General features: G+C 35.2%; 1 protein-coding gene and 1 pseudogene across 1 annotated transcript; both read right to left on the bottom strand.

The window, feature by feature from the left end:
- Nucleotides 1-16: 16 nt before the first annotated feature.
- On the bottom strand, nucleotides 17-947 carry LOC111921754 (chlorophyll a-b binding protein of LHCII type 1). Its single transcript, XM_023917335.3, has one exon. It carries the CDS (start codon nucleotides 872-874, stop codon nucleotides 74-76), a length of 801 nt encoding a protein of 266 aa, XP_023773103.1. The 5' UTR covers nucleotides 875-947; the 3' UTR covers nucleotides 17-73.
- Nucleotides 948-5,430: 4,483 nt separating this feature from the next.
- On the bottom strand, nucleotides 5,431-7,798 carry LOC128132452 (dolichyl-diphosphooligosaccharide--protein glycosyltransferase subunit STT3A-like; annotated as a pseudogene).
- Between the last annotated feature and the right edge of the window lie 13,194 nt (nucleotides 7,799-20,992).

Genomic DNA, 20,992 nt, shown 5'->3' with positions numbered 1-20,992 from the left:
AGATTAAATCAGTAAATGATGCCCACTAAAACCATATATTAATTAATTAATTTACATAAAAATTTCATTACATTCACTTTCCGGGTACAAAGTTTGTGGCATAAGACCAAGCATTGTTGGCAACGGGATCAGCAAGGTGGTCAGCAAGGTTCTCCAATGGTCCCTTTCCTGTAACAATGGCTTGAACAAAGAAGCCAAACATGGAGAACATAGCAAGTCTTCCATTCTTGATCTCCTTCACCTTCAACTCAGCAAAAGCCTCTGGATCATCAGCAAGCCCTAACGGGTCAAAGCTACCACCAGGGTAAAGCGGGTCAACAACCTCACCCAAGGGTCCACCTGCAATTCTGTAACCTTCAACCGCACCCATCAAGATCACTTGGGTTGCCCAGATGGCTAGAATACTCTGAGCATGGATCAAACTAGGGTTTCCCAAGTAATCAAGCCCACCTTCACTGAAGATCTGTGATCCTGCCTTGAACCAAACAGCCTCACCGAATTTCACACCATTACGAGCCAAGAGCTCTGGGAAGACGCACCCAAGAGCTCCGAGCATGGCCCACCTGCAGTGGATGACTTCAAGCTCACGGTTTTTTGAGAATGTTTCTGGGTCAGCTGAAAGTCCGGCGGTATCCCAGCCATAGTCACCGGGGAATTCACCGGTGAGATATGATGGGGCTTCACCGGAGAACGGGCCTAGGTACTTGACTCGGTCGGGTCCGTACCATGGACTTCCTGATGGTGCAACCTTCTTTGCAGATGTGGTTTTCCTCATTGAAACCCGCCCGTTTCCTAAAAGCTCGGATCCAGAGGGAGCTGTTTTCACTGCTTGTCCGGCGAAAGGGGAGGAGAGAGCCATGGTGGAAGCAGCCATTGAATTTGTTCTCAGATCAGAAGGTAAGAATGTTGAGAAAAGTGGTGGTCGACTGGTTGAGTGTTATGGTTTCTTCACAGGTTCTATAAATAGAAACAAGATTGTGGATTCTGTAATCTGTTGGTGTATATCTTCAGAATCTTTTGCTTCATTTTGATTGGAGGGTGATATCTTTGATAGCTAAAGAACAACATATATCCAGAAAACCAACCAACAAATGACACGTTTCCGATTTCCTATCAAATATTCAAGAGATTTATAGTAATACTAATAATGTACATATTGTTTCCTCGCGTTTTAATTATTTGCAATTCATGTTTATACTTGATAATTATGTATAGCATAAACAGTCTATTTCCTGGTAAACCGTAACAGTAGTTTTTTTATACAGTAAAAACTGAATTTAAGTATAAAATGTATATAGTTAAAAGAGTAAACCGTAAAATGAATAAACTTGTTTTTTTGTTTAACATACCATTATTTTGGGGGTTTGAGTTCTAGCTCCGACGACATCTTCGGAACATGAAAATGCAAGTGAATAAACACTTCAAATTTAGGTTTTATTGCTGGAATTGAACACCACAAACCAGAACAAGAACTCAATAGAACACACACACATTAGATCTGAAACAAAGGGTGTGTGTGTTCATGTGTATCCGAGTTTTTGAAAAACCATAGAAGATGATGAACAACCCTAGAAGCTCTGATGAACAATCCTAGAATTGAATCGGTTCCAAACGTTCAAGCCCTAGATTGGCTCTTGAACTCAAGCCGTCGGAATTAGGGAACTCAAACTCTCAATTTTTAGGAATTCGATAACTCAAACTTTGAAACTGGAAAACGAAACCCTTGATCCTTTGAAATTGATTTCAAGAATTAGGAATAGATGAACTAGAAAAGACTAAGGTTTTTGATTTACGAACAAATGAACTAGAAAACACGACAGAAAAGTCATGATTGCTTGACGAAGTTAACCATAAAGCTCATATTTTGCCCTGAAAAGATGTCACAAACCGGAAAACCCCGCTATACCCGTTCATATTGATACTTTTTCAACAAGTTCAATGGTATATCGAACATAAAAATAAGTTTAGTCATTAACTATATACAAAACCTAAAATTAGTTAACCTTATCATTATCCCATTATAAAAATGTCCCTTTTGGTTATGTATTTTTGTAATAAAGTCCATTTTTTTAATTTGGATACATAAGACACTACGGGTTGTTAAGGTTTCTTTTTGTCATGGGTTTAGTGTCTTAGTCCATGGACTCAATGCATTTTAAATTGGATTGTTAAACTCTATTTTATATATCAAAACCCATCAATTTAAGCATCCCAAATTGACATTTATAGCAACTTATTTTCATTTTAATGCGAGTTATAGTATTTTTTTTCCATTCATTTTAATGTTAATTATAAAATTTTACATTCATTTTTTTCATTTTACTTACATTTAAGTGTTAATATAATTTAATGTTATTTTAAGATTTTATTCGTCTATAAACATTTTATAACAATCTACTTTTTGATTATATAGCTTTACATTCCAGAGTCAACTCACCTAATTTTGGAACCTGTATATGTTCGTCGCTTTATTGTATCAAAACACTATGGTGACGATATCAATATGGTAAACAAAAATAATACTACATCTATATTGTAATATCCATTTTGTGAGGTAATATATTTCTTGTCATTTCTGGTTAAGTGTTTGATTATTATGAAGAAGGAAATGACATATTACGTTGGGCGTAATATGTAAGAGAGTGTGAGCACGCACGACGTACTCACTTGACTTGGACGCGGGCGGGGGCACCTTTGTACAATGTGTATGTTGGGCATACGCTGTGGTTCAACAAACCCTAATTTTTAGGGTTTAACCCCTATATAATCCCCATTATGAGGCTTGAGGCTGCCCCCTCATCAACCCTCCCACACGAAACCCTAACTGCCATTTGAGTGTTTTGAGCTTAGAAGTGACCTTTGTTGGTTTTTTTAGTAATCTTGAAGAGGAAAGGATCTCTTGGAAGTTGCTCTTATGGTGTTAAAGCTTGTGGATCTAGAGCTTAGCCACCTTGATTGTTCTTCAGAAGGTATCAAGTCCTTACCTTGTTGATTCATCTCTTAGTTCTAGATAGTTAGGGTTTTTGGCTTGTTTTGGTCCCTTGAGGTGTTTCTTGGGAGTATAAGCTACTCCAGAAGGTTATGATGATAAATCTTAGTGTTTTTGATGTCCTTTGTGTATAAAAATGGTGTCTTGATGGATTAAGATCAACCATGCAAAGGTTGATGCTCGTTTCATGAAGTTAGTATGTTAAAATCCAAGATTTGACCTTATTAAGCCATGCAAAAGCCTAAAGTCTTCGACTTTATAGATTAGGACCGTGCTATGATGTTGTTATGGAGTTTAGACATTAAGTCCTTAAGTGTTTAAGACATTTGGGAAAGAAAAGGGTCTCTGACCAGTACGTTGGGCGTACTTCTGAGTACGCTGGGCATATTGGATTCGAACCCCGATTCTGGATCGGACCACGTACGCAGGGCGTATGAGCCTGGTACGCCATGCGTATGTGCTGACAATAGGCTGAGTTGATTTTGGGCCTCATTTGGGCTTGGATTTCTTTTGGGCTTGGTTTTAGTTGATGGGATGAAAATGGGAGAAGGGTAAAATAGACTTTTTACCCTAAGGGTCGGGATTGTTGGATTTGAACCCCCGATTTTGGGTTATTACCTAACTATTAGGGTTTTATATGATTGGTTAGTGTGGAATTCTCCAGTACAACAACCCAAGCATTTATTCGACTTATCAGCAAATTGAAGTGAGTTTGCTCATTATATTGTAAGACACAAAGATATGTTATGTGCTTGTAGTCTTTGTGACTCATGTTGTAGGTGTTATATGCATGTGTGTTTGTTTGCTATATGTATGTGGGGTGAAATAAACTCGGTATAGCCTTGTGCTGACATATAAGTTGAAATAGACTCGGGGGTGAAATAGACCTGGTACGGTCTTGGACCGAAGCATGAGTTGAAATAGACTCGGGGGTGAAATAGACCCGACACAACCTTGAGATGGCGTATATGTATGGTATGCGGTATTTTGGGGAACTCACTAAACTTCGTGCTTCTATGTTTTGGTTACTTCCGGATCGAAGGGGAAGAGCTCGGGATGATCGCATCGCACACACCATGATATTTCCCTTTTTGTTTTGATACATACGTTTGGGTGATGTGTTATTTAATATACACTACTAGAAAAAAGGCCTTTTACGACGCTCATTGCGCGTCGTAAAACGCTCAGACGACGCGCAAATGCGTGTCAAGGAAGGCCCTGTCATAAAGAGAGACGACGCGCTTTTGCGCGTCATCTATAGACGACGCGCATTTATGACGCGCATTTACGACGCGCGGTTATGACACGCAATGCGTATCCAGGAAGGCCCTGTCATAAAGGAAGACGACACACATTTGCATGTCGTAACCTTACGACGCGCGTGTTTATGACACGCAATGCGTATCAAGGAAGCCCCTGTCAAGAAATGCCATGTCATAAATGAAGATGACACATTTTTGCGTATCATAATTTTAAATGTTCTAAAAAAAATATTTATATATTTATTAATTTTTAAATTAAATTTGCATTTAATGTCTCATAATAGAAATAAAATATCATATACAAAAAATACAATCCATTGCATAAAATTTAATGTCATACAATTCTATTTTTTACAATATCTAAATTTGCATCTAATCTACTCTCTACATCAAATTCCAACTAAGGAAAGTTGCATCTTGCCTTTCATAATTCTTTAAGACTAATGCTCCAAACAGATGTTATATGGATAAGAAGTTGTACATTGGCCCATCTACTCTGTGTTTCATACTAACAATTGAAATGAAGAATGCAACACTTGCATTTGCAGTATCTTATCTCTTTCGGCTTGAGCTTTCTTTTCCTCTTCTAACTCCAAAGCTATTCGCTTTCATCAACCCTATAAACACAACACAAAATCACTTGTCATTTTCATTCTACTTTTAAAATTAATTCTTATCAGGACATTCTGCTTTTAAACCTACCAATCTAGCAAATTTTTCAAAGAATATAATTTATAATTTTTATGGAAAGTACATTGCTATTTCTTGAATACAAGATGTTACAAATCAAGAAACTTACATGGACTGCCGACCACCATGAACCTGCAAGACACGAGACATCAAATAAATCAAAATTAAAATTTGATTTTTTTTGCTTTCAGTAACGATTAACATTTAACAAAAAAACAAAAGGTCAACTCACTCCCTTTGCCTCATTCCAGCTGACCCACTCCCTGGAAACAAGAAAAAAAAACTATCAACCAACATTTTACTTATATTTAAGAGGTTTTCATATTGATTTATTTATTTGTTAATAAATAGTTTACATACTACACCTATGGTATGGATTAAGTATTCAGGGGAGGATTTACTATCAAGGAAAATGTCGAGGGTAAATTGTTCACATTGGTTTGAGTGATCTGCAATCTCTTTGAATTTGAAAGTATGACTTCGTCTTGAAGCTGCATAAAATAAATATCAATGAATACAAGCTCATAAGTCATAATCACATCTATTATTGTGTGCACATTAAACTAACACTGATTGCTAAAAGAATAAAGGTTTTGACATGTGTTTTGATTAAGAATGTAGTCATATCAAATACCTTCAAGCGCTCAGAAAGATCTTTGAAACCCTTAACAAGTTGGGGCCAAAGGCGTTCACGGTTGGAACTCTCCATATCTTCTAGCTTTCCCATTGCATCTGCCCACATATAATACACCCATTTAGAACCGTATTATATGTATATATAATTAAACCAATGGAAGTACACATTGTTAACAGAGACATCCATTTCATTGATGAGGCAGATGAAAAATATATTCAAAAGCAGGAATAAAATGAGTCAATTTGAAATGCTTTTTTCCTATTACAGTTTTCCTAACTCTATCATATCCTCTACCACCATCAGTCTCCACAAATCTACATAAATAAATAAAATAAAATAAGACTTACTTATGTTGTTAAACAAAACAAGAAAAAAGTAGTCGATTACTGATTACTTGAAATATGATAGTTTATACATAAGGGGGTTTAGCATGGTTGGAGTCGCATGTGAACCAATTTGGTATTGACCTGATAAGAAATAACAATGAAAAAGAAGTAATTTATTAGAATAGATAAACAAAAATGAAATAGAAGAAATAACAATGAAATAGAAGTAATTTATTTTCCATTTTTTAAAACTACAATGCCCTAATTAGAAACTATTTGAAAGTACAATGCTATAACTAATTAAAAAAATGAAAGTACATTACTTGAAGTACTTAAACATACAAGATAATCAGGCTCCTTCATATGTGGGAACATGCCTCCTCCTATACACACCCATTCGTAGGAACTTTTTTATATCATCACTAGAGTATCCCACGACACCTGACAATGATGAAAACTTCAAATAATTAATTTCTTATTTTCAATTCTTTATTATTATTTAAAAATAAAAAATAAAACTAGACATCCAAACAGTTGAAAAATTCTCAAGCAACTTTTTTGGGTGATGACATGGCAGTACCAACAGTAGCAATGTGTGTTGTTCCATGTTGTATTATCAACTATAACTGTCCTGCTAGCCATTGTTGTTGTTTGGTAACATCAAGTGTGTGTGTGTGAATGAGTGCATTAAGTCCTAAGTCCTAAGCATGGATAAGACCTTATATAAATGCTGATTGAATACAGTGAGTTACTTACTTTATCATCTACTTCAGTGTTATGGCTTAACCATGCGTAAGCCTCTCTGAAATCATCAAAAACATGAAGACCTTCTGGTGGATGAGAAGTGAGCACAATTTAAAGAGCTGAATATGCTTCTGTTGCATCCTGCACACTATGAACCTAAACAAAGGGTAAAATCGTCATTTACTTTGTCATTCAGATGGTTCATTAGGTGCAAATAAGAAAAAGTCCTTGTACATACAATAGACACCATTCATCACTTAATGGAAAAGAAAGAAACAAACCCTAATCTGGTAAGCTATGCATGGGTGTTTCTTTTTTACTTGATTAAAAAAAACTACTTTAATGGAAGAAAGTATGGTTACCACATAGAAGGCACCCATAAACACAATTAAGAAAAGAGCAAAAATCGATGTGTCAACATGCAAGACTAAGGGCCACTTTTCAGTCTTCTTCTTGGAAGTCTCTTCCACAACCACCTCTTTTTTTGGTTTTCTTGGAAGGTCTTTTCTTCAACAAATCTTCTTTTTTTGTCACTATTTTCCATGGAAACAGTACTAGCAAATACTCCATCCCAAACCTTAGTGGTCAAAGTCAACAAAAAAGTCAATAAAATACTTTTGAGGACTAAAGAAGTGCGTGTGTGTGATTGCAAATACTTACTTCATTTTGGTTATTTTCAAATAAACTAAAAACATAGAATTTATTTGATCTTGCGAAAACATCAAAGGCTTCAAAAAGAGCAATTTCGGATAATATGCATGCAGTTGGAGCAAGCACAAGCATTAGTTGTACCTGTCATATCGTTAGACAAAAAAGTTTAAGTTGACAGGAAATTAAACATATGAAAAAAAGGTAAAAATGTAAAATGAGTAGAATCCTTACCATGGCACTACAAAAGTATACAAACATTACTATATAAAGGATCAGAAAGGAACTTGCATCAAATAGAGGTGAAAAGCATGCCTGCAACATCATGAGTGTTCAGCACTCCCGTGTAACATTCCATCTCCCCAATGTTCCTTTACTTCAATCTGTTCCAAAATTAGGCAAAATCAATGTTATATAAATGAGCATTATGCTTATTAAGCAAGAAAATCAATATAAATTACTATATTACCTCTTTGAATCGGGTCAAATAGTATTCAATCATCTGTGTTGTGTATTTTCTTGGTACTTTGACACAACAGCACCAAGAGCACAAGCTCCAACACTTCCGCGTAAAAAGGTTACATCCCTATCATTATCGATTTCAACAATATGTTAAATATGGATTTATATATCAAGATAATGAGATTGGAGTACTATAGAGGGTACCTAAAGCTTGCAGAAGCAGAGTCACAAGCTTCAATAATGCAAGCAGAGGTGTTCAGATCATTCTTGTTGCCATTCACTGGAAAAATTTTCAAGAGCAAGAAAGCGGTCCCCGGAGTACCATCACAAAGAGTAGAGTCGACGTGTATTCTTCTTTCAATGGTCTGCCATGTGTTCACCACAACCTGTTAAACATTTCCACAAACACGTTGTAGGCATGCACACAAATGCAGAAAACCAAGAAACACGCAGTTCCCCCAAAAGATTTAGTATCTATAACCATGTGTGTGTGTGAGAGAGAGAGAGAGAGAGAGATGGTACCGTGTGCTTGAGATATGTGGCGGCTCTTCTGAATTTTCTACGGATCTGTAAGGAGGGTCAAGGGAAATCAAATTCAGGAATCAAGAACTTGGATTCCATAAATACGAAATCCTAATTGGAAATCAGGCATTCGTTTTTCAACGAGTATTAGACTTTCAGTCAATCCCACATTTTAGTAATAGATTTTTAGCAAATCCCAGGCTTTTAGCGATTAAGCGAGTCTCGGTTTGGTTTCGGTAATAGGCTGCTGGCGACTGACATTTAGAAATCTCAATCTAAAATTAAAATCAGATGGAAGAAATCAGAAATCATAAAATCAGCTGGGAAGAAATCTGTGAAAAGAGTTGAAGTGGAAGGTGCGTTATGAGTGTCGATTCGCTTAGGTGGCGAAGCAGCAGCAATGGTGAAAGTTAAAACCCTAAGTCGTCAGTTAATAGAAAACAACATTACATGCTTCCTTCTGCGGACATTTACCCCAATTTCCCCTTTCGTCTCTCACTCTAGAAACCCTAATCCCTCCGCCACAATGAACACCATTATAGTTTCCACAGCGCCTTGAAAGCCCTAACCTGAATCTCTCGATGAGAAGCGTATCTAGAAGGAAGCAGGTCAAGGAATAGTGCAAGAAAACTATTGACGAGTATTCTCAATAATAGCAGAGAGATGAAGAAGGTGAAATTACAGCAACGATGAAGTAGATGAATGGAAATCAGAAGCCCTTTTTCTTGATTGAGATGATGAAGTCGAGAGATGGAGATGAAATCGTAACCTTCGATCTTTGATTGAGAAGTTGCACAACAGTGTGAGGAGAATGAAAGATGCGTGAAAATGCTTAGGGCAGGAAGGGTAGCGGGCTTTTCTAATTTTTTGGCTTTTCTTTTCCTGCTTGTAACTAAGGAACGCGCGTTCATTAAAATTATAAAGCGACACATATTGAGGGCGCGCATTTAAGGTACAGCGCCCTCTGTGTTTTTAATTTTTTTTTCTTTTGACACTAATTTAAAGGCACGCAATAATGCGTGACCTAAATCCTTAAATTTTCTGAAGAGATGACACTTTTTTAATGTCACTCTCGTTTGCGTAACATAAATTAATGAGTGTCATAATTTGCGCGTCGTAAAAGGCTATTTTTCTAGTAGTGATAAAAACAAAAAATTTTGGTTTTGACGGGTCGTTACATTGGGGCCAATACCCTTTCATCATCAAATAGTTCTAATTTTGGTGTAGTTGTAACACCCGTTTTCCAGAATGGAGGAATTGTGACCAAAAGGAGTAAAAAATATGGTTTTTGGGAAAACCATATGTCATGACGTGGTGGGTTGGTGGCTATGACGTGGCATGAGACTTAGATGAGCGTGTGTCCTGATGGAAGCCACGACGTGGCGAGTGTTGTAGCCGAAGCCTATGATTTTTAAGGTTTCTTTTATTTTAAAGGCCTTATCTCTAGAGTTAGGTCATTTCCGATTAACCCCCACCCTCCTATCCTGAAATCCTAGCCTCTTCACCTGTCTTTTGAGCTATTTGTTAGCATTTTGATCATTTGAAGGTTGAAGGAGGGCCGTGTTGAGCAAATGATCAGATAACATCTTATGTCCATCTCTTGGTGCATCTTTTGGACTTGTGTGAGTCTCCAAGTTCTCACCTTTGTGATTCATTATTGTAGATCTAGACTTTTGAGCTCATTTTCCTTCAAGATTTGTGGCACAAATGGTGGGTTTTGATAAACTTGGCAACTTTATTACTTCTTGAGGTCATTTGGTCATCATATGTTCCAGATCTAGATTGTCTTGTTGTTTGGTGCAATACATGGAGTTTTGACTCCATTTCTTATCCTATTTTAACCTAGTTTGGGAGACACATGCATGTCCATAAAGTAAGGATTTTTATGGTTCATTTGAAGGCAAGGAAGCTATCTGTAAAGTTGGAGAAAAAGACTTAATGGATTAAGTCCTTAATGAGAAAATTGGCTTCTACTAGTAGCCACGACGAGGTAAAGTTCAACCTCACGATTGTTTTGTTCGGACATGCCCACAATGTGGCGATGTCTTGTTTATCCTGGATTTTGTCCTGTCTTGCCCACGACGTGGCCAAGAGGTCTCCACGTCATGGTGGTTGTTGACTTGGTTGACCTTTGACTTTTGTAGACCATTTGTAACATCCCAAAATTCAAGACTAAAATTTTTCTTTTTAACAAAACATTACTTAAAGCAAAATCATCAGTCCAATTATAATCAGAGTATTAATTTCCAAAACACATGTTCATTATCAGAGTAAAACATTCCCAGGCTGTCTAATCTATGGTGCGTGTCATGCGATCACCCCGAGCTCTTTCCTCCGCTACCGGAAGTACCTGAAACCAAAATTGAAAATCGTAAGCACGAAGCTTAGTGAGTTCCCCACCCTACCACATACCATGCATAACCACATACTGCACATACTGGGCCACGCCCGCTATCCTGGGCCTCGCCCCTACCTCGGGCCTCGCCCGCTACAACGGCCCCGCCGCTCCAGGCCCCGCCTGGCTTCGAGCCTTGCTCGGATACAAATCTGTTTCACTTAGGCCTCGCCTATCACAGGGCCTCGCCCACTAACATATAATAGCACATAAACATATCACATCACATCACATAAGCTAAACACATACTAATGGATCTTGTCCTAAGGCCTGGCCTATCTCTGGGCCCCGCCCTCATCCTGCTACTGATGAGTCATGGAACCCCGTCCATACTCCTGCTGATTGTGAGGTACGGCCCAGCCCACCCTCACTTCTTCCCTAACTTGGGCCTCGCCCCTGATCTGCTGCTACTGAGTTGTGGAACACTATCCACACTCTGCTATTGGTGAGATACGGGACCTCGCCCACACTCACCTCCCTACTAGGCACATACGAGTATCACACAGACAACAAGTATAAACTATCACATAAACCATTCCTTGGGCACCCGCCCTCTATCATTGGACCTCGTCCCGAATATCATAGTAGCATACTGTGCCTAGGGCTAACCCCCGGGTCTTCTACTCATAACTACATGGGTCGGCATTGTGGCCGTAGACCCATTCATACAAAGGGAAACTCACCTGCACTGGCTGAACTGGCTGATGAACCCACTAGCTGCTGCCCGGAAACTCTCTGAACTCCTGCTCCACTCGCTCCCCGAGCTACCAATATCAATGCAACACTGAGTCTAACTGACCCCCGAAAGACAACCAAGTCAACTCTGGTCAAAGTCAAAGTCCTGGTCAAAGTCAATCTTCCAGGTCAACCCTACTCGCCGAGTCACCCTATTGACTCGCCGAGTTCATGTGTTCAGAGTCCTTCTCTTTGCGACTCGACTTGCCGAGTCAGTCCATGAATCGCCGAGTCTATTGATTTCCGAGTCCTGACCTGTCCAACTCACCGAGTCTCCACTCGACTCACTGGTTCGAGTCTCAACTCGAAGGGTTTGGGGCTTCGCGACCTGACTCGCCGAGTCCAAGAACAAACTCGCCGAGTCCAAGAACAGACTCGCCGAGTCCAAGGCAATCTTCAACCAACTCGCTGAGTTGTTCTTCAAACTCGCCGAGTTCCTGCCCAACTTCATCCGACTCGACGAGCTGTTCATCCCACTCGTCGAGTTCCTCCTAACCTTCATGCTACTCGCCGAGTCCACTCAAAGGACTTGCCGAGTCCATTCAGATCTACATACATGCAGAGGACTTTTGAGTCATGCATGAGCTCCAAACTGTAGATCTACCCTCTCCAAGCCTATTCCTCACGTAAAGTTGCAAACTTTACGTGTAGAGAAGGAGATCTAGGCTAAATACACCATAAACTAGGATTTAAGGCAAAAAGGCTCCATAATCAACTCAAGGGCTGATACTTTATGCTTTCCAAGACCAAAATATGCTTAGATCTGAAGTAGCAACTCCAGATCCGGCTTCTAACTCAAATGGACAACTTAATCATGGCTAAAAAGCCCCAAAACTCACAACCAAAATAGATCTTAAGGGAGGGAAACGACTTAATACCTTCAAATGTTCATAAATATCTTCCCAATCCCAGATCTATAGCCCCCTTCTTGTACCCCTCAAGATCCTTCTTCCTTTTCCAAGCTTTAGTGCACTCTTCAAGGCAATAATTGGCTCAACAATGGATATGGCGGCTAGGGTTTGGTATTCAGGGTTAAACAGGCAGTAAAGGAACCCTAGGGAAGAGAATGAGGCACTTAAATAGGCTCCAAGTCCCGAATTTAGGGTTTTCCTCGAACAGACCTGACTCGCCGAGTCTCCTTGGCCGACTCGCCGAGTCGGTCACTTACTCCTCGACCCGGATCCCGCTCGGACTCGCCGAGTCTCCCCTTAAAGTTAGGGTTTTCTTTCCTTTCTTGGCCTTCAAAACTTTGGGTGTTACACCATTGACCATTGACTTTTTGACCTTGTTGAAGTTTAGTAAAATTTTTGGTTTTAGAAGGTAGACTAAGGGTTTACCTCGTGTGATTCATTAGGAAGTGTGTAACACCCGCTGTTCTTCTATGTAAACTTGCTAGTTGTCGACTTTGTTTGTGAGGTGAGTCTTCTTATCTTATTATACTATGTAGGTTGCTAGATTGTTATGTGACTCTTGTATGAAAGACTGTGGTTGGATCATAACACTTATATGAAATAAAATGGTTGGATCACATCACTTGTATGAAAGACTGTGGTTGGATCACAACACCTGTTTGTCTTTGTGACTTGCAGGGAATACCATGGTTGGATCATGGCAAGAGAGACTGCAACTGAGCTGTAGCAATGAAAGTTATTGTAAAACTATGGTTGGATCATAACATTTACATGAGTTAAAGTTAGGGATGAGATTTAAAACGAGAAAACCAGACCGAAACTGAAATCAGACCGGAACCGAAACCGTTACAACCAAAATATATAGAACTGATTCTGGTTCCAGGTATAAAAATTTGCTTTATTCGGGTTCTGGATAATTCGGGTTTGGGTCCATCGGGTCCGGGTAAACCGAGTCTAAGAACCGGAACCAGTGTTAAGAACCGAAACCATTTTTAGGGGCCAAAACTAGTTTATGTAAAACATTTAAAACATGCATATCTCATTTGTTTTAAATCGGATTGACATACGGTTTTTTCCAACATGTAGTTTAGAGTTTGTACATGATTTTAGACTATAAATTGTCATTTTTAGATTTATATTCAATGATTTACAGTCTCCCAAAGTCAAGATATCAAAGTAGGAAGTTTTTTTTTTTTTAGTATTCTGTGAAAATGTTAAAACATATATATCTAATTCGTTTGAAGTCGGATTGACATGTGCTTTTTTCTAACTTGTAGTTTAGAGTTTTAAATGATTTTAGACTGTAATTTTGTCATTTTTGGTTTAATATTCAATGACTTACAGTCCCCCGAATTTGGTATATCAAAGCTAAAAAATTTCAATTTTTTAGCTCTTTGTTTTTGTACTTTGTATTTTGTGAAAACGTTAACACATGCATATCTCATTGGTTTAAAGTCAGATTGACATTAGGTTTTCTCCGGAGTGTAGTTTAGAGTTTGTACATGATTTTAGACTATAATGTCAATTTTGGTTTTATATTCAATGACTTACAGTCCCCCTAACTCCGGATATCAATATGAAAATTTTCAAAGGTCAACCCACTAAGTAGTAAGTAATTCACAACAAATTCGGGTTTTTTAGGCTTTTCCGATTCTAAACCCACTTTATCTGATTCTATCTTATCCACTTTAATGTTTTCGGGTTTTTTGTTCTAGATCCACTTTACCCAGTACCGCACTCGGAACCGAACCGGAATCGGTTCCTATTTACCGATCTAATTTCTGGCTCTACAAAATTCCGTTAAGTGACTTCGGGTTTTCCGGGTCCGGGTCCGGGTCCATCCAGTCCGGGTTTGGACCCACTTTCATCCTTAGTTGAAATATACCCCTAAGGTCGGACCCACTGATATGTATGGTATATGATATCTTGGGGAACTCACTAAACTTTGTGTTTATGATTTCATATTTAAATGTTTTTAGGTTTTCTTATATTAAAGAATGGCGCGGCTCGATTGTATCGCATCTATTGGAGATTTCCGCACTTAATAATTTCATGACGATACTTGATAAATGTTTTGAATCCAATTGTTTTATCTTGATCTTTGAAGTTGTAATTTGAACAAATTACTTTTATTTTTAAATAAAAAATAGGGTTGAAAATCGGGACGTTACAATAGTTAAATATGAATAATAATGGTCTACTAGGATCATAGATGATGGATGTGATATGTCGTTAGAAGCTTTATGGGGACCACGTATTCCATCAGTCACATCTATAACACCAAGTCATTGACATCCTTGGTATTTATTGCATGTTAGATGTTGTGTTAAAATTTGTAAAAATATTATATTTTGTTTCTCATTTCCATTTTGTAATAATATTCTTGGTAATGATCAAGATGTTTATTTTGAAAAATCTAAATCTGAGATAAATGATGAAGTATATGAGGAAATACGTTATGAGGTACGTTTTTAAATATTGAAACTACTTATCTTATTCAAAACTACTTAATACAATTGTATTATGATCATTGTGTCGTTTTCTTTGTTTCATGTTATTTGACGCTAGCCAAAAGGGAGTTAATCTGCACGAGAAAATTAATCGCCAAAAAAACCCCAAGGAATGTGTTATGGGCATTCGGTCTTAATTTTCTTATTCTTGTGTGTTATATTATTTTAAGTGGGACTAAAATTTAAAGGTTTAATTCCATTTGATTTGGTCTTTGTCATATTTTGTTTGAGTTCTAGCTACACCAAAACTTCCTCATGTTGAATTGTTATGTTTTGTTCCGTTCGGTACATAATATATCTAAAAAACCATTGTAACCGAAAAATCTACTAATCAACCATTAGCAATGGTGTTATAAAACAAAACAACTAATCATCCTTCATAAACTTTAAAATATTATATTTACCCTTCATAAAATTCAAAGTATCATATTTAATCAACTAAAATCTATATATCATATTTATCCATCATAAACTACAAAATATAGTATTTGCACTAAAATAATAAATTTTAATGAGCTATTATACTCTTCATAAATTCCCCAACATTGATTCATTGATTGAACTTCAAAACCTCATCTAAAAATTCGGCTGGGATATTTTTAGAATAGTGCTCGATGTGTTTGTGAAGCATCTCAAAAGAGTCCGAGTAATCAAAATTATGTATGCAATTCTCTTGCTTTGAATTTTGACAACATTAAATCCTACTTAAAAGTAATAAAGTAAATGTCCAGTAATTCAATCTTTCTCAAATTAATTCGTAAAATTGACTATTAAAGTCTTACCAGATTCTATAACAAATTCAATTTAATCACGTTTTAAAATTTTCTCCCTCACCCTAAAAATCCTAGCAAAATCATTGATATTATATGCATAAATCTCAAAAAAAAAAATCATCATTCTTGTTTCAAAATCATTTGAATCAACATTCTTTTAGATGAGCCTTTGAAGTTAAATTGATAATTTATGAAGATGGTATAATAGTAAATACGAAGAGTGAGCCTTGATATTTTGATGTTTATGAATAGTGAATATGATATTTGAAAGTTTATAAAATATAAATATGATATTTTGATTTTTGGTTGGGTAAATATAATATTTTGGTGTTAACAAGTAATAAAATTATCTTTAATTTCACAATGTTTTAAATAGGTTGTTACCTATATATATATATATATATATATATATATATATATATATATATATATATATATATATATATATATATATATATATATATATATATATATATATATATATATAAACCATTATTTTATTAAAATCTTAAGAATATGTCTAAAACTAAGTATGCAATTATAAGAAAATCAAGTTGAAGTTTAACCTCATTAGTTCATTTCATGATTGTTAAAATTGTGATTCTAATTATAGGATTGCGCACTCTTACGATCTCACCTAGGTAATTCGATCTCGATCTTATTTGGATTATTTTTCGGTAGGATCGCACGATTGAATCGTATGATCGTATAATCGTGTATATATATCTTTACTTCTTTACTATCTTATAAAAGAAATCTTACTATTTCTATAAATAGATGCAATATAATAATAATATTTTTTAAGACGTTCAAATTATTAAGCTAATGGTACAAGTAGCCATCAATAAAATAATATTAAATTTTAAACTCAATTCTATTTAGATTAAACTGTACAAATAAACAATACATAAGTACAAGTATCCAATCCAGTCATTAAAGATGTTATTTCATTTTTTGACGGGGATATTTTTCTTTACTATCTCTATTTTATTTTACCTGGTCTTCCGCCTTTATCTTTGGAAATGAATCCCAAATTTGAAAACTCCGATTCTCACTCATCCCTTTCGTCTTCATCTCTGATAAATTCAAGATATGCGTTTTTACTTCATCATCTTCGCTATTCATAGGCTTTCTTGATCTAGGGTTTTTATATCCCTTCTAAAAACCCTAGCCCCAATTCTGCTCATTGTCGTCATCACCAACCATCACTCATGCTCATTGTCGCCACCAACAACCACCACTCCTAGCGGTTAAACTGCTAACCACCACTTGGTAACCCTTACAGTTATCCATCATCATCGTTTTAACCATCCATCGTCACCACCTCTATCGAACCATCTACTGTTCGCTGCATTCCTTTCTCGCCATTCAAGAAAAGCTCCAAAATGTTTAAAACGAGAATGGAGAGTTATGGGTTCTGTCAAATCCAAACTTGGTTCCTGATAATTTTTCTCATTTTCAATAATCGATACAACCTCTAATTTTGTTTTTGTACAATAATTTTGGTTATGTTGTTCTAATTGGTTTTTGTTTTATGTATGGTTTCTAAAATTCTTCACCTATAAAGGATTATTTTGGTTTTTTGGGATTTTTTCTCCTCTTATAGATAAACCTCTCTCCAAATTCATCACTGTTTCTTCTCAATCTCTCTAAACCCTAACCACCACCGTTTTCCATCTTCGTTATTTCCATCACTTCCTCCCCCCGATAAGAAACTGTAAAGTAGTCTCCAATCAACATCGAACTTCGAAAATCAAAGACTAACAAGAAGGAGAAAGATAAATTCAACTATTTTCTGCTTTAGGATCGTAGACAGGTATGTCTCTTATCATTGATCGTATATGGGATAGAACCAAATTATATCGATTCAGTTTTCGAAACAATTTGAAAACCTAAATCTTGGTTCAGTACCGCATACGATTCAGTTTTCAAAATGATTTTGAATTCCTTTTCCATAAATCTTTGTACGTCTCCTTAACATTTCTCTGTGCAGTCGCTTTTCCCTATCTATTGCTCTTCTCAGGTCGGTTTTTATGGGATTTATGGCTTATTGTTTTATTTTGTTGCGGTTCAATTTGATGCTTATGGTCGATGTTTACCTCTACAAGCTTTATAACAATTTGCTAACTTTGTGTTCATTGTATGTTTTAAATCTTATACTTATTTGGGTGTATATGTCGATTTTGTAGATCTATACACCAACATATTTTTGGCCCACCTCAATCAGAGACAAACAAAAAGTAATTTTACGTTTGATATATTTTTTTCAAAAATCTTTTCAAATTTCAAATTTGGGGCATATGATGTTTTTGAGAGTCAAGGGCATAATTGTAATTTGACAAATGTTAATTTTGGTTTTAGTAATGTGCAAGTAATTGTTAAATCTAAATTCGAGCATAATGAAATGAAATTGTATGCTTTATTGTTATTATCCATATTGCTCTCAGCTTCTAATTGGAAATCCCCATCTTTGCAGTGAACTGATTGTGTCATATATAAATAAAAAGAAAGGTGTGTAATTTATTTGTAATTTTGATTAAATTTTCTTTTTTATCCATTTTTTTTGTGGAATCTCCATTGTAATTAAAGGTGTGTATTCTATTTGTAATTTTGATAAAGGTATCTTTTTAATCCATTTTAATATTAGATTTAAGTTCAGTTAATGTTCTAGGCATAAGAAAAATGGCATGTTTATTGAAGCCTATGGTTACATATGCTAGGTATTTTAGAAAAGAAAAAGGATTGACGCATGACATTTTAGGAAGTAGGGTAACCCCATGATCTTGCTTTAGTATGGACATCATTTGTGGGCTGAAAGGTCAAAAGCCTTATATAAAAAAAATGTCATCTTAAAAAATAGTGGTTCTGTATATCATCATTTATGTTGTTACTCTTAAAATTCGTTTATTTTTATGTAGTTTTTGTTTGTTTTCATTTCAAAAAAATTAAAATAGACAAATAAACATGATTCGAAGATTGATGTAATTTGTTTTACCCTTCAAGAATGGTTCAAGGTCATACATTTTGAATCTCAATTTTTTTCACTCTGCAACTGTTGTGGTAGGATGTGGAATTTTGTGAAAATGAGCAAGCAATGACTATCAGTGATCTGTATATGTTGATTTTCAACATAAGCTTGTTAGAGATGATATTTTGAATGACCGACATGCTTCTTGAAGTGTAAGTACGTTTCCATTATCGGTAAATGAATATAAAGATCTTCTTGTTATTATGAGTAAAGAGTAAAATAGATTGTTTATATTGGTAAAAAGAATAAATCATGTTTTTATTTCTCACAATTTGCCCAATAGGAACTAATATTTAATGTTTGTAACTTACTGTTGAAAGCATTATCATAGGTTGAAATGTTTTTTAGGGAAAGGATCCAACGAGTCTTTTAGAATGAACTTCAAAATGTTTATTTACCATTTTCTTTATTTTCTCTAAACTGTACAATAAGCTTTTTGTGCCTCTTTTTGCATTTAAATGACTAAACTATTTTATGTGGTTATCAGTATCCTATTTGCTTCAAAAGTCAACATATTTTACTTTTAGTTGAGGAACTAATGCATTGTTTTTCGGCTTCAAGGTCTGATATTTAAAGTTGATTTAAAAAAGACAAGAAATCCTTTCAACTTAAGGAAGGTCATTGGATGACCATAACCACAAATTACACAAATAAATGAGATTTAGAGACTATATCAACGAGCTACAAAAAAAGTGCAGGTGACTTTTAAAGCTAGGAAACAACATTGAACAATCCTCAGATGCAATGGTAGCCCTTCAATTGATTGGTGTTGCATTTTTCATCAAGATATGTGTGGTCAAGTAAAGATGGGTAGAGTTAGCATGATCATTCACTTTCACTGCAAAATCAGTTGATTTTTGTTAATTTTTTTTGAAAAATATTAAGTTTATGATGTCGATCCTATGTGACAAAACGGAACAATTTAAAAAATTACTTAATGAGCCTTTTATATTAGAATCTTAGCATATATTTGGTTGATCATAATATCTCAATTGTGGCAAACAGGGCTCAAGAGATCTTAACTGGTTTATGTCAACCTAATGTTTAGCATATTTAACTATGTCTAGGCATCTGAACATAGTTAAATTAATTTTCTCACTCCCATTAATTTTAAGACAATATGTATATGGTCATAGCATTTACATATAATTAAGTCATCAAATGGAAGTTGACATTTCTTGTATTTAACCCATGATTTTGAAATCATATATGCTTCATTTAAAAGTAAGCAAACAAGAAAATTGAATGGATTTTTATTTTTATTTTTATTTTTATTTTTATTTTATTTTTTTGTTTTCATGTTAGTGTTGGGGTAGGATACTTCTAACCTAGCATAACACAAAATCGAAAAACTATTGGCAAATGATGACATCAAATGAAAGTTGACAATTCTTGTATTTAACCCATGATTTTTAGAAATTCAACCCATGCTTTTTACACAACCGAAAAAGGTACGTACGATTCACTAGAATTGTGTAGAATTGCGTAAATATGGATGGTAGTTTAACTTTGTTACCCAACCATTTTTTTTGCTTTTCCTATTCTTTAGAGTTTTTAAAATATTATTCATTTATTTTTAGACAATATGATGTTTTTATATAGTTAACAAAATCAAAGGCATTTTTATAATTTTTAAAATTAACGATAATTTTACAACTTTATAATTAAGGAAGCTCAATATGCGAAAAAAATTAGTGACCATTTTGTTTAAGATGAAAAAGAAGTTACATAACAATAAAATTTAGGCTTTAGTTATGTATTTATGCGACCTAACAATTTTTTATTAAGTTATATAAAAAAGTGGGGTTCTTACAAATTTATTCGGTCGTTCTAATTTGCTTTCCGTTTATACAATAAAAATATTTTTCTTATAAGATAATGATAGCATCTTAACATAAATAAATTCATCTCAATAGTAAAAACTAAAAGATTTCAACCAACTCATCTACCCCAACATATACCTCTACAATCCAAATATTTAAAAAAAAAATACCATTCATCGTTAAAATCTCCACATTCGCTTCATTTTATTATGTGTTTATATTTTCTGAATATGACATGTTTTCGAAAAGAAAATAATCAATGAAAGAAAACTAATTGTTGTCCGCCGCTGTGCGCGGGTATCCTGCTAGTATATATATATATATATATATATATATATATATATATATATATATATATATATATATATATATATATATATTAATTTTTTTAGACTAACTATATAGAATACCCATTTTAAATTAGATAATGTATTTTTTATGTTTTAGATTAACTTGAATTGTTTTTCCGATTTATACGATCACAACCTTGCAAAATAAAATGACCGATATTAACAAGCCTGGTTCGTTTGACTGACG

Source organism: Lactuca sativa, chromosome 2 (assembly GCF_002870075.4).
Source record: "Lactuca sativa cultivar Salinas chromosome 2, Lsat_Salinas_v11, whole genome shotgun sequence".
NCBI classification, from domain to species: domain Eukaryota; kingdom Viridiplantae; phylum Streptophyta; class Magnoliopsida; order Asterales; family Asteraceae; genus Lactuca; species Lactuca sativa.
The sequence above is the reverse complement of the archived record's forward strand: the minus strand, read 5'-3'. Positions and strand labels throughout refer to the sequence as shown.

Bases quoted from the DNA above. Each gene is read 5' to 3' on its own strand.
- LOC111921754 (XM_023917335.3), bottom strand. From the start codon at position 874: ATGGCTGCTTCCACCATGGCTCTCTCCTCCCCTTTCGCCGGACAAGCA.